At 41.1% G+C, this 16,358-nt stretch overlaps 1 protein-coding gene across 4 annotated transcripts in view; it reads left to right on the forward strand.

The window, feature by feature from the left end:
- FARP1 (FERM, ARH/RhoGEF and pleckstrin domain protein 1) overlaps positions 1–16,358 on the forward strand; it is a 225,339-nt gene that overhangs the window by 143,479 nt on the left and 65,502 nt on the right. For all 4 annotated transcript variants that reach the window (XM_065057309.1, XM_065057313.1, XM_065057321.1 and 1 more), the window contains exons 3-5: positions 8,525–8,629; positions 13,391–13,433; positions 14,498–14,576. In XM_065057309.1, the coding sequence (XP_064913381.1) occupies positions 8,525–8,629; positions 13,391–13,433; positions 14,498–14,576 (227 nt within the window). The remainder of the gene's footprint in view (positions 1–8,524; positions 8,630–13,390; positions 13,434–14,497; positions 14,577–16,358) is intronic.

Consider the following 16,358-nt stretch of genomic DNA (forward strand, 5'->3'; position numbering starts at 1 on the left):
ATATAACATTTTGTAACAAACAGATGTATACTTAGACTATAGTGACCAAAGGCTGAATGTTTTTTGGTCTGTTCATGGTGTTTAGCTGATGAGAAGTTCCAGATTTCCTTTGGCATTGATGACGGTTGGATGGATGTGCGAAATAAATCCTCCTGTGAGATTTTGTCCCTACAGCTCCCCGAGGAGGAAATTCTCTGGCCTACAAGGATCTGCCCCTTTCTTCCCCTTTCCCCTTCCCCTTTCCCCTTTCTGCCTCTTTCTTACAAAGGGCTCCACTGGCTTTGTGGTGGTTGCTGCTGGCTCTGCAGAAACAAACTCCTTGTCAAGTAGAAATTTGAGTAATTTAGAGATGGGAAATAAAACCAGTGTTCGTATCAGTTTGCATTTACATGAACTGCAAAGAAATCAAATGATTGAATCTTTGCACCTGAAGATGACAGGTTAATCTGTGGTATGAAAGGCTCAGCTCTGAAGGTGCTCAGTCCATCCCTTTTCCTTTCTTATTTCCTCACTTGCACATTGAAATGGCATTTATAATACAGTATGGGTGGTGTTTGCCCATTACATTACAAAGCCATGATTTTAGGAGCCAAGTGAAAAGAGACGAAGCAGAGCTTCCAATTCCAGTAGCTTTACTGTTCTGTAATTATGGAGATGTCCAGTTACCTGAGGGTTTACTGTGGCTGAATTTTGTGTTAGTCCAACTCTGCCGTAAGAAGTTGTTTAACCAAGCTTTACTGAAAATAGCCTCATCACAAAACTTTACATCAGCTTTTCTAGTTTTTCTTTTCTTTCCACACTATTAAAGAGGATTATTTGCTTATTTCTTTTCCTGATAAGTATTTAATTTTTGCCTGAATTTTACTGTTGGCTATTTCTAGTAAAGTTGATTTTGGGCATTGGAAAGGAGTTGAACATCTACTCAGAGCAATCCTTCTGCTTTTCCCTACTTTAGAAAATATTTTGACATAGACTAGTTTGTTTTGATCAGAAATCCAAGAGCATGGTTGCAATAACAGATCTGTGTGTGTGCGCAAATGTAGAAAACTGCAAGTTGCTTTTGGAGAAGGTGCTAGAAGTGCAAGCAAATGAGATGGTTATGAAAAATTTTCTCTTTGTATTTTTGTCTCAATAATTGTTTGCTGTGTTAATTTTTGGTTAGCAATCACACAGCTAAAATGGTCATTTTTGAAGTCTTGTTTGTCATAGGTGATAGGAAGGAGGGAGAAGTGTAACTCTGCTGCTGCATCTTTTTTTGAGGGCAGGTGTTTGGAGTTAACCACAAATGGAGTAAAAAGTGCCATATCTTACAATAACACTGTTTAAATTAAAAAAACAGACAAACAAACAACAAACCACCACCAAAATCAAGTGAAGTGTAAAACTGTACATCAGAGACTGTGGAAGGCAAGCAGTGGCATTAAAGGGAATACAGCTTATGTGGTGAGTGTAAAGTGGGAAAGCAGTCCACTGAAATCTTGAAAGAAGGGAACACTAAATAGTCTTATTGTACACACACAGCAGATGATCAATTGCCTGTTTTTAAGGCAGTATAAGAGACTTATTCTCTTTCAGCATTTGGCCTCGATCCTGCCTTTGGTGGTATGTGCGCAGTCTGTGCAAAAGAACACGGGATACATGCCAGGAGTAGAGCCTTCAGCTACATTCAAATGGAAAATATCTTCAAAGGAATGAGGTGCCTTTAGATAACTGTGAAAATTTGCCTCTTCTGCACCCTCCCTCCAAACAGGGTGGACACCTGGTAGCTGTAGGTACAGTTTGGGGATCTGCAGACTTGAAAGTCATGGTTGAAGTGTGTGGCTGCTGTTTAAAGGTGTCACTTCTCCTCTTTGCTTTGGCTAGGTACATAAGGGTGACAAATCACTCTTCTTGCAAGGCTTTCTAACTACCCAGTCTCAGCTGAACAGCAAAGTAAAAACTAGTGAGCTCAGGTGTAAGAGCTATCTTTATGGTCTAAGGCTATTTTTATAGTTACCTAATCCCTTCCTATAGGATTAACACCTGCACTTTGAAAGGGAGGAGAGGAGAAAAAGGGCAGAGGATCTCCAAGTGTCTTGGCAGTGGTAGGTTCAGAGCAACAACACTCAGATCAGTGCTTCTTGCTTTTAATCCCACCCTTCGAGCAATAGACTTTTGCTAAATATGAATTATGCATTTCACTTTACGCCAGAAAGGAGAACTGTTTAAAATATGAAAATTGTCTTCAGATGCTGACAGCATTGTTCTCCTGTGAGTAGTTTTCAAGCCTCCTTTGAAGTATAAATTTCTGGCAATGTTATTTGTTTAAGAACCCTGTTGCTCAGTCTCATCTTTGAGGTTCTTTTTATACTATTTGCTTATCACGAACACTTGTTGGTTGATTTTCTTTCCTTTCAGAGCTGTAGATACATATATAATTTTTGACAGCTTTGAATAACTGCGAAAATTTATGCTGTGAAGAATGAGGGGTTGTTATTTTTAGTATTGATTACAGCTGTATGTGACTTCAGAAATAATAATGAAAATACTGGATGAAGTTTTCACTATCATTTCAATGCAGTTGTTAAACTGGAGCATAAAAATAATTCGGGAGTCAGAATGATATGAAGTACAACAGGTTTTATGGGTGATTACCTGTGAAAGAACAAATAAAAATTTAAACTTTGTATATTTAAGTATTTGTAAAATAGCATGATCAAATTGCCATATTTCGTTTTTGAGCACCCAGAATGTGATAGGAACAGGACATTAGTGGAAGAAATGTCTGCCTCTGTATTGCGACAGGTGTGAATGATGGATGTACCTTTTTCGTTTTGATTAATGTAAAGGAATTATTTTCACTCCTTATCAGCTGTTACAAATGCACAATGAAGTGTAATTAAAAAGGAACCAACATTTTTCTGACCCATTTGCAGCAGTTTTGAGGAAGAAGGGATGGAAAACAGAGTAGTCTGTGCTGCCACATAAAGCTGTCTCTTAGTTTGGCCAAAACACTGATGGGGCTTATATTCTTCAGATGTTCAGAAGAAAGTATTGCGCCTTATTTTAACATGGTACTACTGCTGAGTAATGTGAAAACAAACAAATGAACAAAAACCTTTCAATCAAAGATCTGTTCAATCTGGGATCTGAGATTAGTTGGCTGGACAATAAAACAAAAGTATAATCACTATTTGATACTAAAACAGACACTTTTTTTTTTCTTCTTGTAGATGGCTAATGAAATAATTGCTAAATTAACTGGGAGGGTGGGGGAATGTGTGCCAACCTACTTCCTTTAACATCCCGGACATATTCCAGATACTGCTATGCACTGTCTTTTCTTTTTTTTTCCAATCTGTATTACAGTTTGTGCCAAAGAATGGTCTAAACAAGTATGTAGAGGGAGGTCTCTTTAGCTTGGAGAAGAGGAGACTGAGGAGTGACGTCATTAATGTTTACAGGTATATAAAGGGTGAGTGTCACGAGGATGGAGCCAGGCTCTTCTCGGTGACAACCAATGATAAGACAATGGCTAATAGGTACAAACTGTAACACAAAAGGTTCCACTTAAATTTGAGAAGAAACTTCTTCTCAGTGAGGGTGCCAGAGCACTGGAACAGGCTGCCCAGGGGGGTTGTGGAGTCTCCTTATCTGAAGACATTCAAAACCCGCCTGGACACATTCCTGTGTAACCTCATCTAGGTGTTCCTGCTCCGGCAGGGGGATTGGACTAGATGATCTTTCGAGGTCCCTTCCAATCCCAAACATTCTGTGATTCTGTGGTTTTTTTAATGATTGGCGATTGCTAGAATATTCGCCACTGGAAGATCATAAGCAACATACTGTTTTGGATTTTGGTGGAAGTAGAGGGCGGGTGAATTGAGTAGGACTGAAATAATGAGCAGACAGCAAATGTAGAATGCATAGTGCGTGTAAAGCAGGCTGCTCTGCCTGGGTACCTTCATAGCTTTCAGCTATATGTGGTGATGCGCATTATTCATAATTTAGAACTTAGTGGCCTGACGTTCCCTGAAAATGTAAAGTGACTTTTAAAATGTGATTTCACAGAGCTAAATGAAGGGCCAGTTCAATATGCATTAAGCAATAAGGACGTGTAGCTGGGAATCAGTGCGCTTCTTTTCACTGCAATAAATTTGTAATGTTATTTTAGTGTAACTAAATACCACCTCGAGAGAATAATAATAATTCCTTGCCGTCAGTGTGGTTGTGATTGATCTCATCTGAAGTGAACCCTCTAATACAGATGTCTGCGCCCCTTGTCACCAGGAGTACAACTGTATTGCTGAGGAAAAGCTCATTGCCAGTGTGCTCAGTTATTTTGGGGTAAGAATTGACCTCTAGGGCTGCAATATTTCTTCTGTGATTAAGCAAGAATTTGGCTGTCAACAGCAACAGGAGCAGGGGACTGACTGTCACCCACTGCAGCTGCTTCCCAGCTTTTGGGTGTTGCATGTGACCTTCCCCCAGCTGTAGGCCACCAGTATACCCTGCCCTCCTGGTCTGGAGGTATAGGCTTGCCACCAGCCTTCACATCAATGTCCCACTTGCGTGCCTCATTTTCTTCCTTTGACTTTTTCCCCTCCCTGGTGTGAGCTCTCATTCCGATGATGCTCAAGGAGAGCAAGTGATAGGTCTGCTGCCTCTCCTTTCGCACATCCTCCACGTTTGGCCATGCTGGTGACCTTGTCATTCGTGGTGGTCATGTAACGGGAAATGGCCTGTACTCCCTCACCGTAGCAGTGAAAAGCCCTGCAGTGCAGCCTTTCCCCAGCTCTGTTGGGGAGCTCCTGTGGATCAGAACCATGCTGTTGTGGAGCAGGGAAACCAGCCAAGCTGTGGCTCATGGGACATGAGTGGGACAGGAGCTGATGAAGCTGCCTTGGCTTTACTGTCTGAAGCACGGCAGCAGGGCCGCACTGGATGGTCGGAAAATGTCTTCCAAGTTCTGGGGAAAACTTGATTTATCCTGTAGGCCTTGTAACCACGTTCCAGTCAGACACAACTGATGGCTTCGCATGATGTCATCGGTACGGCACACTCGTTGCTGAATGCTTTCTCTGTCAGCTCGTGTTTGCCATGTCCTGAGTGACTGCTGGTTTGCTTCCATACCCAGCGGACTGAGATTTTAATTTATTGTGTTTAAATTTTTTAGTAAGGATGTCATGGAACTGCACTGAACAGCATCTCTGTGAGACCAGGGTGTTCCTGCTTTTGTGGATGTTGTGCTTCTCCTTCTGGTCCTGCAAGACCAGAGTGTCATCAGGCTATAAACCTCAGCAGATTTTATATGCACAGTGTCACCCTTGAATAAACCGTCAGATTTTATTTTGAGGTAGACTGATCAAAGCTAAGACAAGTTTAGAATAATAATCTTATTTACAAATACTTGAGTAAGAAGCATTTTGTGTTACTGAGGCATACTTCAGAGAAAATGCCAAGTGACATAAATGCTACAAGACTACCATTCCACCATCTGAATGCATATAAGAAAAAAACTTCATGAAAGTACTCAGCAGGTCTTAATCAGCTGCTTTTACTCATGGTCTGAGATCAGACAGGCTTGTTCTCTTCAGCTGACCCTGGGTGGTGTCATGGCACAGGTGGTCTCTCTCTCTTAGTTTTCTGTTGATCAAAAATCTCCATGCTCCTAGAGGCACCTTTTTTGACCTGGGCAGAATGATGAAATTTGGTCTTTGTCAGACAGGAGTCCATCAGGTACTTTAGTAAGACATATATGTATGTAGGCACAGGCATGTTTCTTTTTTTCTGGTTGTGCATGTGAATGAAAGCAAATATCCTCTGGCTCTTGCTGCTGTGTTAAACATGTGCTTCTGCTCTCTGTTAGCCCCAGCCAGACTGAGGAGGCTTGAGACTAGTCTGGGAGTGGGAGCATTTGCCTGAAGTTTCTAAATCATTTGTAGGTGTGCTTTTGGAGCAGTAAACTAATATCATTATTACACTCAATTTAATGTCTTTTAAATATTATTCTGTTGCCTTCAATGAAATGCACTTACTGGGAAGCTCTTTCATTAAGAGACGGTGTATGTATGAATGTGGTTATGTACAGCGATAGATGGAGTGGAAAACATGAGTAGCTTTCTGTTAGAACTGAAACATGAGGCACGATGGCTGGTGAGGGCTGGGTGGTGGTGATTCGAGTTGCTTTCAGTTTAATGAAGCTGGAGAATGTTAAGTTAGTATATTGAAATAGATTTATACTTGAGAATTATTTTGGATGGCATTACATCAGATCAGAAGTGCTCTGTCTAGAAAAATAGATGTCTTTTTTTTTTCCTTGCCCTCTCTGTAACTTCTTATTTGGCATTTTGGTATGAATTACTTTAGTTACTGCAAGGTTGGTTATGATGAAAGCTTTAAAAAATTAGTATTCCTGTCTGCGATCATTCTTGATCTTTTATCTGACAGCGTTCCTGAGGGTAATGGTTGCTACTGCTAACATTAGCAAACGGTTAATAAAATAAGTGAACATTGCTTCCTGGTGGCATAGATCTGTTAGAGGAACTGGGAATATGTTGGGCAAAAACCTGCTCAGCAAGTTCCTGGGGAGGTGAGCTTGGCTTTTCCCTTCCAACTTATAAAACCAGCCAGCCTCGAAGGGTTCGGTCATCATGTCCTGCACCACCAGGGTCACAGTGCCACTGTGCCACATAGATCCTGCATCTTCCCTTGAAAAACCTCACCCCTTTAATTTCTCCAGTGTAAGCCTTGCTACTGGGTATTTACTTTGCACAATTCATATTAGATAATGTTAGATAAATTGCCTTTGGAAAGATGCTTTGTACTTAGGGTCGTGGCTGGAAACCAGGTATTGCCCTAGGTGGAAAAAACCCTGAGGATTTGTTGTTTGATATCCCAGTGAAACAGAGACCAAACTGCTTAGAGAGGAGTGGCTGAAGTCACTTGGTTTGTTCAGCCTGGAGAAGAGGAGACTGAGGGGAGACCTCGTGGCGGCTGCAGCTTCCTCACCAGGGGAGGAGGAGGGGCAGGTGCTGATCTCTTCTCTTTAGTGACCAATGACAAAACCCAAGGGAATGTCAGGAAGTTGTGCCAGGGGAGGTTTAGGTTGGACATGAGGAAAAGGTTCTTCCCCCAGAGGGTGGTGCAGCACTGGAACAGGCTCCCCAGGGAGGTGTCACGGCCCCAAGCCTGACAGTGTTCAAGAAGAGACTGGACAAGCCCTCAGACACATGGTGTGAACTGTGGGGTTGTCCTGTGCAGGGACAGGAGTTGGACTCGTTGATCCTTGTGAGTCCCTTCCAACTCAGGACATTCTGTGATTCTATGATCTGGGAAGAGGTGGGGTTGAGCAGTTGCCCACTCACAAGTAGCCTGGTGGTACAGGCACTGCCTGGAGATGCTGGGACCTGGCTCAAGCTCGGGTTTGAGCCAGATCAGCTGGACTGTGCCTGCCTCTAATGGTTTTCTTTTCTTCACTTGGTTACTGCTGTTTTGTTTTGCTCTAGTAATTATTTACTGGGCAGAAAGAGAAAGGGCCAATCTGTAGGTTAAGTGCAAGGTCACTTGACCGGGCTGTGATGGGTCTCTTGTAACATTGAAGTTTGTGCAGTTTAATGGGTTATTATTTGTTCTGAAGTGAGTCGAGATATGTGTTTCAGGGCCTCTTGAGTTAAAATAGGTGTATTTGTCCAAGGAAAAAATATTCTATTTCAGTGATTGGCCTTTTTATACAGAAACAGCAATTTTTTGCTGAAGACTTGCTGGTGAGCTGTAATTTACAGTATTTGCTGCAGGTGTGGATTTAACTGATATGCTGATGAGAAGAATCCTTACAATCAGCAAAGCAGCGGCTCTGGGAGCTAATATTGGGCTAGAACATCTGGTCCTCATAGAGGGAAGGCTTTCTGTGTGTGGAAAGAAATGCTTCATCCTGACTCCTCCAAATTACTTGACAACTCTGTTAGGGTGGCAGAGAGGGGCCTTGACCAGCCTCAGTGCCTCTCAGCCAGGAGGCTCAGGAGAAAAGCAGATGAAGTCCAAACCCAGGACTTGAGCCTGTTTTGTATTAAGCAGTGTCTAGCAAACCCTCAGATCCTTGTGGTCTGTATGACACATCTGTCGGTGAATGTTCTGGTTTTGGTATGTTGTACACAGAGGTACATAGCACCACTGGACATGTCTTGCAGGGCCATGGGATGAAATATTTATCTTGTGAAATGCTCAGTAGAAATTATCCTTGGCAAACATAAGAAAATTATATCCCAAGTCCCCCTTTTCTATCTCTTCTATTTCTTGGTATTTCTTGCCTCAAAAATGCGCTGAAGATGGATTCTGAGCTACCATCCAGGGATGGATGGATATTTTCTGTAGCTTTAAAACTAGTGTAATTATTGTCAATTGCCCTGTGGGTATGGTTGGACTATCCACTGATTTTGTAAACAGTTTTGACAGTGGCGTTTGCAGGACAATTTCTTAGCATAATAATTTTTCTGCCACTAATTAAAAGCATTTTTGTAACCCTAGGCTTTGTTTTCTTCTTCAGCAAAGAGCTCCGGGGAAAGTTTTGCATGATGCTGTTTGCAACCACCTGAACCTTGTTGAGGGCGACTATTTTGGCCTTGAATTTCCAGATCATAAAAAGATGATGGTATGTAAAAAAACATTAATTTTCATCTGGTTTTCATCTACATACACTTTTGATTCTCTCCTTCTGCTCCTTACTTATAAGGTATACTTAATCCTCAATGTCCAAAAGAAAAAAGGCCTTTTTAAAAAAATTGTCCTTGCCTGCTGGAGTTGAAGAAATGTTTGATCATTCTTGATCACTCCTGTCAGATTTCATTTGTGTTGAAAGTAGCAGCCAATTCAGACACAAGTTGGAAATGCATTTTATCTTTATCAGTTGTAGTAGAGAAGCCAAAGGCTGAACTGTTGCAGAGTTTCAGCTCTGATTTTATAGTCCTGCTTAATGAGGAATGTGGAAATAATCTTTCTCTGCAGACACAAAAGTTGCAATGATTGTCACGCAGTTCCATGGAAAACATTGTGGGGAAAGAAAATGGATAAATAAAATGTAACAAGGTTAATAAAAAAGAAAGCAAAACAAAAAATATCCAAAGAAATTGCTGAAAGTCATGTCTGGGGAGCTGTGTGGCGTAGGCAGGTGTCCTGGTCCTGACACTTTAGACCCTGAGATCAGCTGCCAGCAACATTCAGGCATTGCCCACATGCTCCTGTGGTGGAAACAGTATCATGTAGCAGAGAAAGCTAAAGGCTAATGACTTCTCAGCCTCTAATGACTTTCTTTCTGACGTTTGTTTTGCTTCGGATTTACTGTATGACTGACTGGCATGTCTGCTAGTTATCTGGATTGTTTGACCAGTACTTCCTGGTGTATACTGGATTTCTTGCCTTTTCAAGTTAATTCTGCACCAGAAGCCTAAAGGAGATGACTTGTGGCAATTCAGAACAAAATCTATTTTCTGTGTATCTATGTGAAATTTCTGTAAGAGGCAATATTTCTTAACAAAAGGCAAAAGAGGATTTATCTGCTGCTACAGTAATCTGTTGTCATGCCTTAAAGTAGGCTTACATATAGGCACTAAAAATGAACACTAACGGTCATAAAACTTCAGGCTAACCATAATTAAAGAGGAAATTTTGAAAAATGGACATCGATCTTCAAGAGTCATCTGCTTCACAGTTTGCTCCTGGATTTACATAAAACACAGTTTACTAGGAAGTTCATCTTCTGCCAGATGTCCTTGGCTGGTGCTTTAGGTAACTTGAGAGCTTAAATCTTCAAAACAGTGCAGCTGTACAGAACTGTTACAACAGAGGGTTGGTGTAGCCATGTTAATAATGACATACTGACATTCCTGATGTATGTTTGCATGTAAAGCTGAAACAAATCCTTACATCTTGTGTATATACAGTTGCTTTGAGTCTTCTAGAAAATAGAGAAGGTGATTTGATCAACCTTCTCGACTTCACAGGTCATTAAGTTTCAAATAGATGACCTTCTGTGTTTTGCTCAGAGACCTGGAGTAAACTAACAGTTTTCAGTCTTGTGAAAAAAAAATGGTTTATTTGCTTGAGGCAGAACAGAACACGGGAGAGATTGAGGTGCTGCCAGTGCCTGAGCCCCTTGCAGTGGCAGGAATTGATGGGCTGGAAATGTGTCCAGATGATCACAGTGGGGGAGCCAGGGCTCTGATGAAGAGGAAGATGGAAGAAAACCCCATAAGGCTGTTGCCAGTTTGACCTGAAGGAAAATGCTGTCCTGCATCAAGCATGGTAACTCGCCTGGCCCCTTCTCTTGCAAAAGAAAATATTAGCCAACTGTTTGTCATCACCGGTCCTTGTTCCTGCTGGTTGTTCCAACCTTTGCTTCTGAAAAAGGAGGAGATCCCCAAATCTTGCCCACATAATAGTCAGTTTTGCCCCACAAATGTTGAGATTAAGTTGAAGTAACGCCTTTGGCCACCTAAAAACAACTCACAGAAACTCTGATGCGGGAGATTTTATTACGAATTGCCTTTTCAATGTGGAACGGCACTCTGAGACTAAGGTTTACACTTCAGTTTATATGATGCAGTTGAGGTGAATGTTCCTGTGGGACTTAAAACTTTCTGAGCTTTATGATGATCATAATGTGCAAATTAAAAAAAAAAAAAATAATGCAGTTAATGCTGTGTCTGAGGAATGAAACACACCTGCATATCTTACATTCACATCATGTGAAAAGAATGAGTTGGTTTTCCAATGTAGAGCACAATACAAAAGGAAAAATACATATTTTGAAACTATTTGTTTGGATGTAATCATATGTACATTAACTCATATATTCTTAGCTGTTTGTTTCAACATGCAAGACTCCAAACCTCATATCTGACATTTTGATAGTTATATGTCAAGGTGTGTGGCAGCTGTATACGTGCAAGTGCGCTGTGCTTGCAGCAGACAAGGTCTGCGCAGGAGATGGATGCGGAGGGTCTGAGAGCTGCACTTCCTGCTGGACAAGGAGAAATGAGGCGCTGCTGCCAAGCCTGGGGTTTCACAGAGTTTCGTCACACTTGATGTCTGCCCCAGTTCTCCAGCTGCTGCAATCTGGTCACTGTCACAGAAAGCCAGACTTCATCAAAAAAGAAAAAATAAATTTAGCCTTTGTAGTTCCAGAGAAAACTGAAAACATTAATCTTAATTGAACTCTCACATTTTTTTTTTCATTTCCAGCTTATAAACCAGTCTCAGATTGGCTATGTTTAGATGCAGTGTGATTGTTATAGAATCATAAATTCATAGAATCATTTTGGTTAGAAAAGACCTTTAAGATTTAGTCCAACTGGATAAGTCCATCTTTAAACCATGTCCCTAAGAATGTCATCTATGCATCTTTTAAACAGCTCCAGGGATGGTGACTCTACCACTTTCCTGGGCAGCCTGTTCCAGTGCCTGACAACCCTTTCCATGAAGAAGTTTTTTTTCCTAATATCCCATCTAAACCTCCCTGATGCATAAGTTTTTATTGATTTGGTTTGGTGATAGTAGAGAGGTCTTCATTTTGCCACACCTTCCTCCCTACACACATGGAATACACACATTTCTAGAATCCAGCAGTCTGGTCAAGGGTGCTGAAACTGGCTTGTAGGATGATTGGGAAAGTGGAGAAAGGAATGATGCACCTGTGCGCTCACGCTGTATCATAAACTCCTGGAGAGAGACAAGGTTGTTAGTTTTGTGTTGCTTATTTTTTTTTTTTTTAGTGTCAGTAAAATTACTCCCATATTCTTGTAAACTGGCCGTTTCATATGCAAGATTATTTTTTTCCCCACTAAACTTGGCAAAGACCCTGACCTTTGTTGCAGATAATGTGCATGCCAACTTTCTGAAACAGAACAGTTTTACTGAAATGCCAAAAACTGTCAGAGCCAGTTTAATGTGTGATAAACACTGTGTTCCTATTCTTGGATAACCAAGTTTCTTTAGCCCTTCTGACAAGGAAAAAAAACCCACCAACTTTCTTAGGCTGAGAAACATAAAAAGAATTCCATTGAGAAACATTAGTGAGTGTGAAAGGACAGGAATGTGAAGTCTTTGCTAATTGGAAGCACTCATAATGATTAAAATAGCAAACAGTATTGGAACAGTTACAGCAGCAATGTGTGCCTGTTCCTGTCTGCCTTCTCAGGTGCTTTTCTAAAATGGATATTTTGAGTATGTTTCAGTCTCTGCATAATCTAAAATTATTAAAGGTCAAAGGTTGTATTCGTTTCAATACATATTATTTTTCCAGAGGAAGACTCGGTTAATTTGTTTTTTAATGGCTTTAACCTTTGTGACGGTTGTTGGATCTTCCTCTGCAAATTCCAAATGTCTCCAAGGGAGACTCCGTGCAATTTAGTGAGATAACAAAGCAAAAATCTTGGACATAGGTCTTGGACATAGGTACCAGCTGAGGACTGTGAGCTGTCACAGCTCTCCAGGCCCTCCAAGTCGTCTGGCTCTTACCTTGTATGTGATTGCCCCTCAGCTCTCCATAATGTTTTGCCCAGTCCCTTCTGACTGAGGCTGCAGAATGGGGGGGGTGGGCTCTGGGAACTGTACTTCCACTCACTGCTTCTCTTTTGAAAGGCAATAGAAAGACCCACATTCCGTGCTAAAAAATGGGTTGTTAAAAACCAGATTGATGTAAACCATATGCAGAAGTTACAGTGCCCCCAATTAAGAAAGCCTAGACCTGAGCTTCCCAGTCTATAGAAAACAGAAGATGTTACGCGGCCATAAAATAAGCTTCCTCCCGCCTGCACTTGCAATGTGTCTGTCTCGTCCTTGGCCTGCACGGACATTCCCCCTCAAGCTGGTGGTGGTGACATTCCTTTATCCCCACGGGACGAAGCAAGGGAGCTCTACATTTGTGCGCAGGCATCATGGTGGGACCTGTTGGGACCCCAAAACCCACCTTCTAATTTCTCTGTTTGCCCAGCATTCCCAGATCAAAGTAAAGCACCAGCCCTTTTCACTTGCCTTGCTCAAAATTAATTTGAGTGAGAACCACAATGACAGTATTGGATTGTCTTTTTCTGAACTCCTTATTTCAGTTGTTCCTGGCACAAAATGAATGGTTCCTGACCAAACATGCTGTTCTTGTTGGTATCTGAGACTATTCAGCTCTCTGAATTTGTACCGCTTCAAAAGCTGTGCCACAGTGACCACCTATTAACAGTGCTGTTTCCTGAGCATCTTCCAGAATTTTGGGGAGAAAATCCACTATATATAATTAGGGACAGCATGATGACGACACTGGAAAAAATAAATAAGTAAATGAAAATCTAAGTAGCACAATAAAAAATATTCAGTTGCAATTGGTAGTTTAAGGGATAATAACACCACCTTCGTTTGTTTTCAGGTGTGGCTTGATCTTTTGAAGCCTGTTATGAAACAGATTAGAAGTAAGTACTTCCTTGCTGTCATTTATTTTGTCAGTCTGAGAGTGCTTGAATAAATGAGGACTCTGTCAACTGGGATCCTTATCTTCTCAACTTTCTTCACTGAATTTTGTTTGCATTATTTTTTGTTTCTGTTCTGTCCTTAAAAGATTTATTGAGCGTGCTGTGAAATTATGTCACATTAACATATGAAGTGGCTGACCCAGTAGGAGGCAGAGGTTTAGTCAGTCACTAGGAGACGCAGGGGTAGCAATGGAGGAAACAGTTTTGTAGAGGAAAAAAAAGCATGCAGTAAAAGAAGGATTAAAGGAAGCACACACCACCAGAAGGTAACAGTAATCAGGAAAAGAAAAAAAGGAAAATAACAGAAAGACATTATTGCTGGGAAGGAGCTAACAAATGTGTTACTGCTCTCTGGGTCATTTCTGTGGAACTTGGAACTGTGTGAGACCAAGAAGAGGGAAACGGGTTGGGGGCATCAGGGAAAGTTGTGGTGGGTGGCAGGAGCCAAAAGGAATTTGTAAATAGCCGTCAGCTCTGGGAAGAGTAGAAGTGAAGCGGAAAGTTTTTGGTGATTTTGTTCCTGTGTCAAATATCAGCAAAGTTCTTTTATTGATCTTTGCCACTGAGTTTAAGTTTTCCTATGTGCCTCTCTGGTCATATTAGTTTGAGTGTATGCCCTGGCACCTCTCTCTCTTGTGAGAGGTGCATTGGTCCTTTTGCACTGGTTGTACTTTTGAATCAGAACAAACGTGCTGCTGTTAAAATAGAAATGTTAATTTGCTAGGGGACTTGAAAAATAGAGGGTATTTTAGCTCCCTCCTGTTCTGAAGCAAGGAAGGTAGACACACATAATATATCCCTCCACCAAGTTACTGTTCTCTTTTATTGTGTGTAAATTTTATTGTGCAGTCTCTAAATAACCCAAATACTAACAAAGGATGGGAGGTTAGCCTTTATGCATGCACTACAGGTTCCATGAATCATGCCTTGTACATCATTCTGTGTAATAAAATTTGGCCAGTGTGTTACTGATGTTCACTAAGTTCCTTTGACATTTCCCCTAGGACCGAAGCACGTTGTCGTAAAGTTTGTGGTAAAATTCTTCCCACCTGACCATGCTCAGCTGCAGGAGGAACTGACAAGGTTAGTAGCTGCATGACTATTTTTTTTTTCTATTAAATCTGGTGGACAGAGAGGAGCACATGGAGTCTGAGATGACTGGGTGGGGTTTGATGGCTGTCTCTTAGTATTAACTTAATGTTATTTGCCCCAACCTTGAATGCACCTGAAATACAGGCCCTAAGATTCTGTTGCAGTCTGTGCTGAGGGGGTTCTGCAAAGTCCAGGAGTCCTTTGTCTCCTTGGATTTGGGGCTCTGGGTGGGCTTTGCTTACCCCAGGAGAAGGCAGTTTGGCAGCAGAGTTCTCCAAGCCCCTTTGGCCGTGGTGTTGGAAGGGACCTAAGGCACGTGTTGGTGCCCTGGGGCGCTGCTCTGCTGAGGGACACAGAGGAAGACCTAGACACGTGCAGAAAGAATACCTTAAAGGTTTGTTTATTTTCAGTGCATTTCAAAAACTTCATGTAAGCTTTTAATTTCACACTGCATTGGCATAAAAAGTCATATTTCTCTGTGAGTACGTATGTATGCGAGAGACCTATTAAGGTTCTTCCCTGTTAGCAGGTCCTTCGTTTTTGATCAGAAACATTGTTTTGTTGCAGTGTTTCTTCACTAAAACTTTTCAACTCTTTCTTATCTCCAAGCTTCTTATTTTTTAATTACATTTTTCTATTCTGATTCAGTATTATTACTCTTTTACTTTTGATCTTCTCACAAGATGAAGTCCTCTTTTACAAAGAGCTCTCGTGTCCGTATGACCTGCTTTATAAAGAATCAGTCCACCTTCATGGTATTCTCTGTTTCTCTCTGTCTTGTTTTGTTTTGGTAAGAGAGTGATAGAATGGGGGAAAAAAAAGAAGAAAAAGAAAAAAGAAATCATTTATATCCTTTCCTGGCCTGGATAGAGAGAAGTAGAAAAGTGGGGTAGGAAGAAGGAGTATTTACTTGAAAGGCTGAGTAAAAACAATAGAGGGATGAATGAACACTCACAACATGATGCTACTAATGAAACATTTATGTTTCCAAATAGATATTCTGCGTGTCAGTTGCTTAGTATGTGAGCTGTAAGTTGGTTCTTGGTGATCTCTTTCTGCACCTGGGGATGTGTTTCTGAATCCTAATGACTTTTTTTTGTTAGATTTTAAAATGTGTATGCTAGGGAACTTGAATATATGTACACAGCAGTGTGTAAGATGTGAAAGCATATCCACAGGGAACAGCTTCATCACTTGGAGAAGCAGAGAATACAACACTTTTATGCTACATTCTTCTACTATGGTGAATTTTTTATGGGTAGGCAGATGTCTGCAGCTTTCAAAAGCACTTTATTTAGATCTGATATACTATTTAATATACTGTGTTTATTTCCATACTCCCCAAATCAGCTTGCCCATTTAATAATACCTCCATCTCCTTGTTCAGAAACTCTCTGTTCAAATGAGAGCTTTTCACTGAACCTGTTAAAATCTAGTCTTACTATAAACTATTTAGATCCTAGTAGGAGTTCTTCAGAGGAGCTGCAGTCTTTGGAGGACTCGTGAGGGTGTCTAACCAGTCTGGGTTTCATACCGACAGTAGGAGAAATGCTTACAGCTAGATCTTTTTTGTTTTTTCTAGGGAAGAATTTGATGCTGAGGGGAACTAAGCAATTTCAGTTTTTGTTGAAGCTAGAAGAAATTTAAATGTTGAAGTAATGCCATGGACCTGCGATGTCTCTGCACTTAAACTGTCTATGTAGAGTTGCCCTGTGTGGCTGAGATAGTTTGGAAGCAAATGTGTTAATAGTGCTGGTGCACAGGTGGTGCAGG

Source organism: Columba livia, chromosome 1, assembly GCF_036013475.1.
Source record: "Columba livia isolate bColLiv1 breed racing homer chromosome 1, bColLiv1.pat.W.v2, whole genome shotgun sequence".
In the NCBI taxonomy this organism is placed as follows: Eukaryota; Metazoa; Chordata; class Aves; order Columbiformes; family Columbidae; genus Columba; species Columba livia.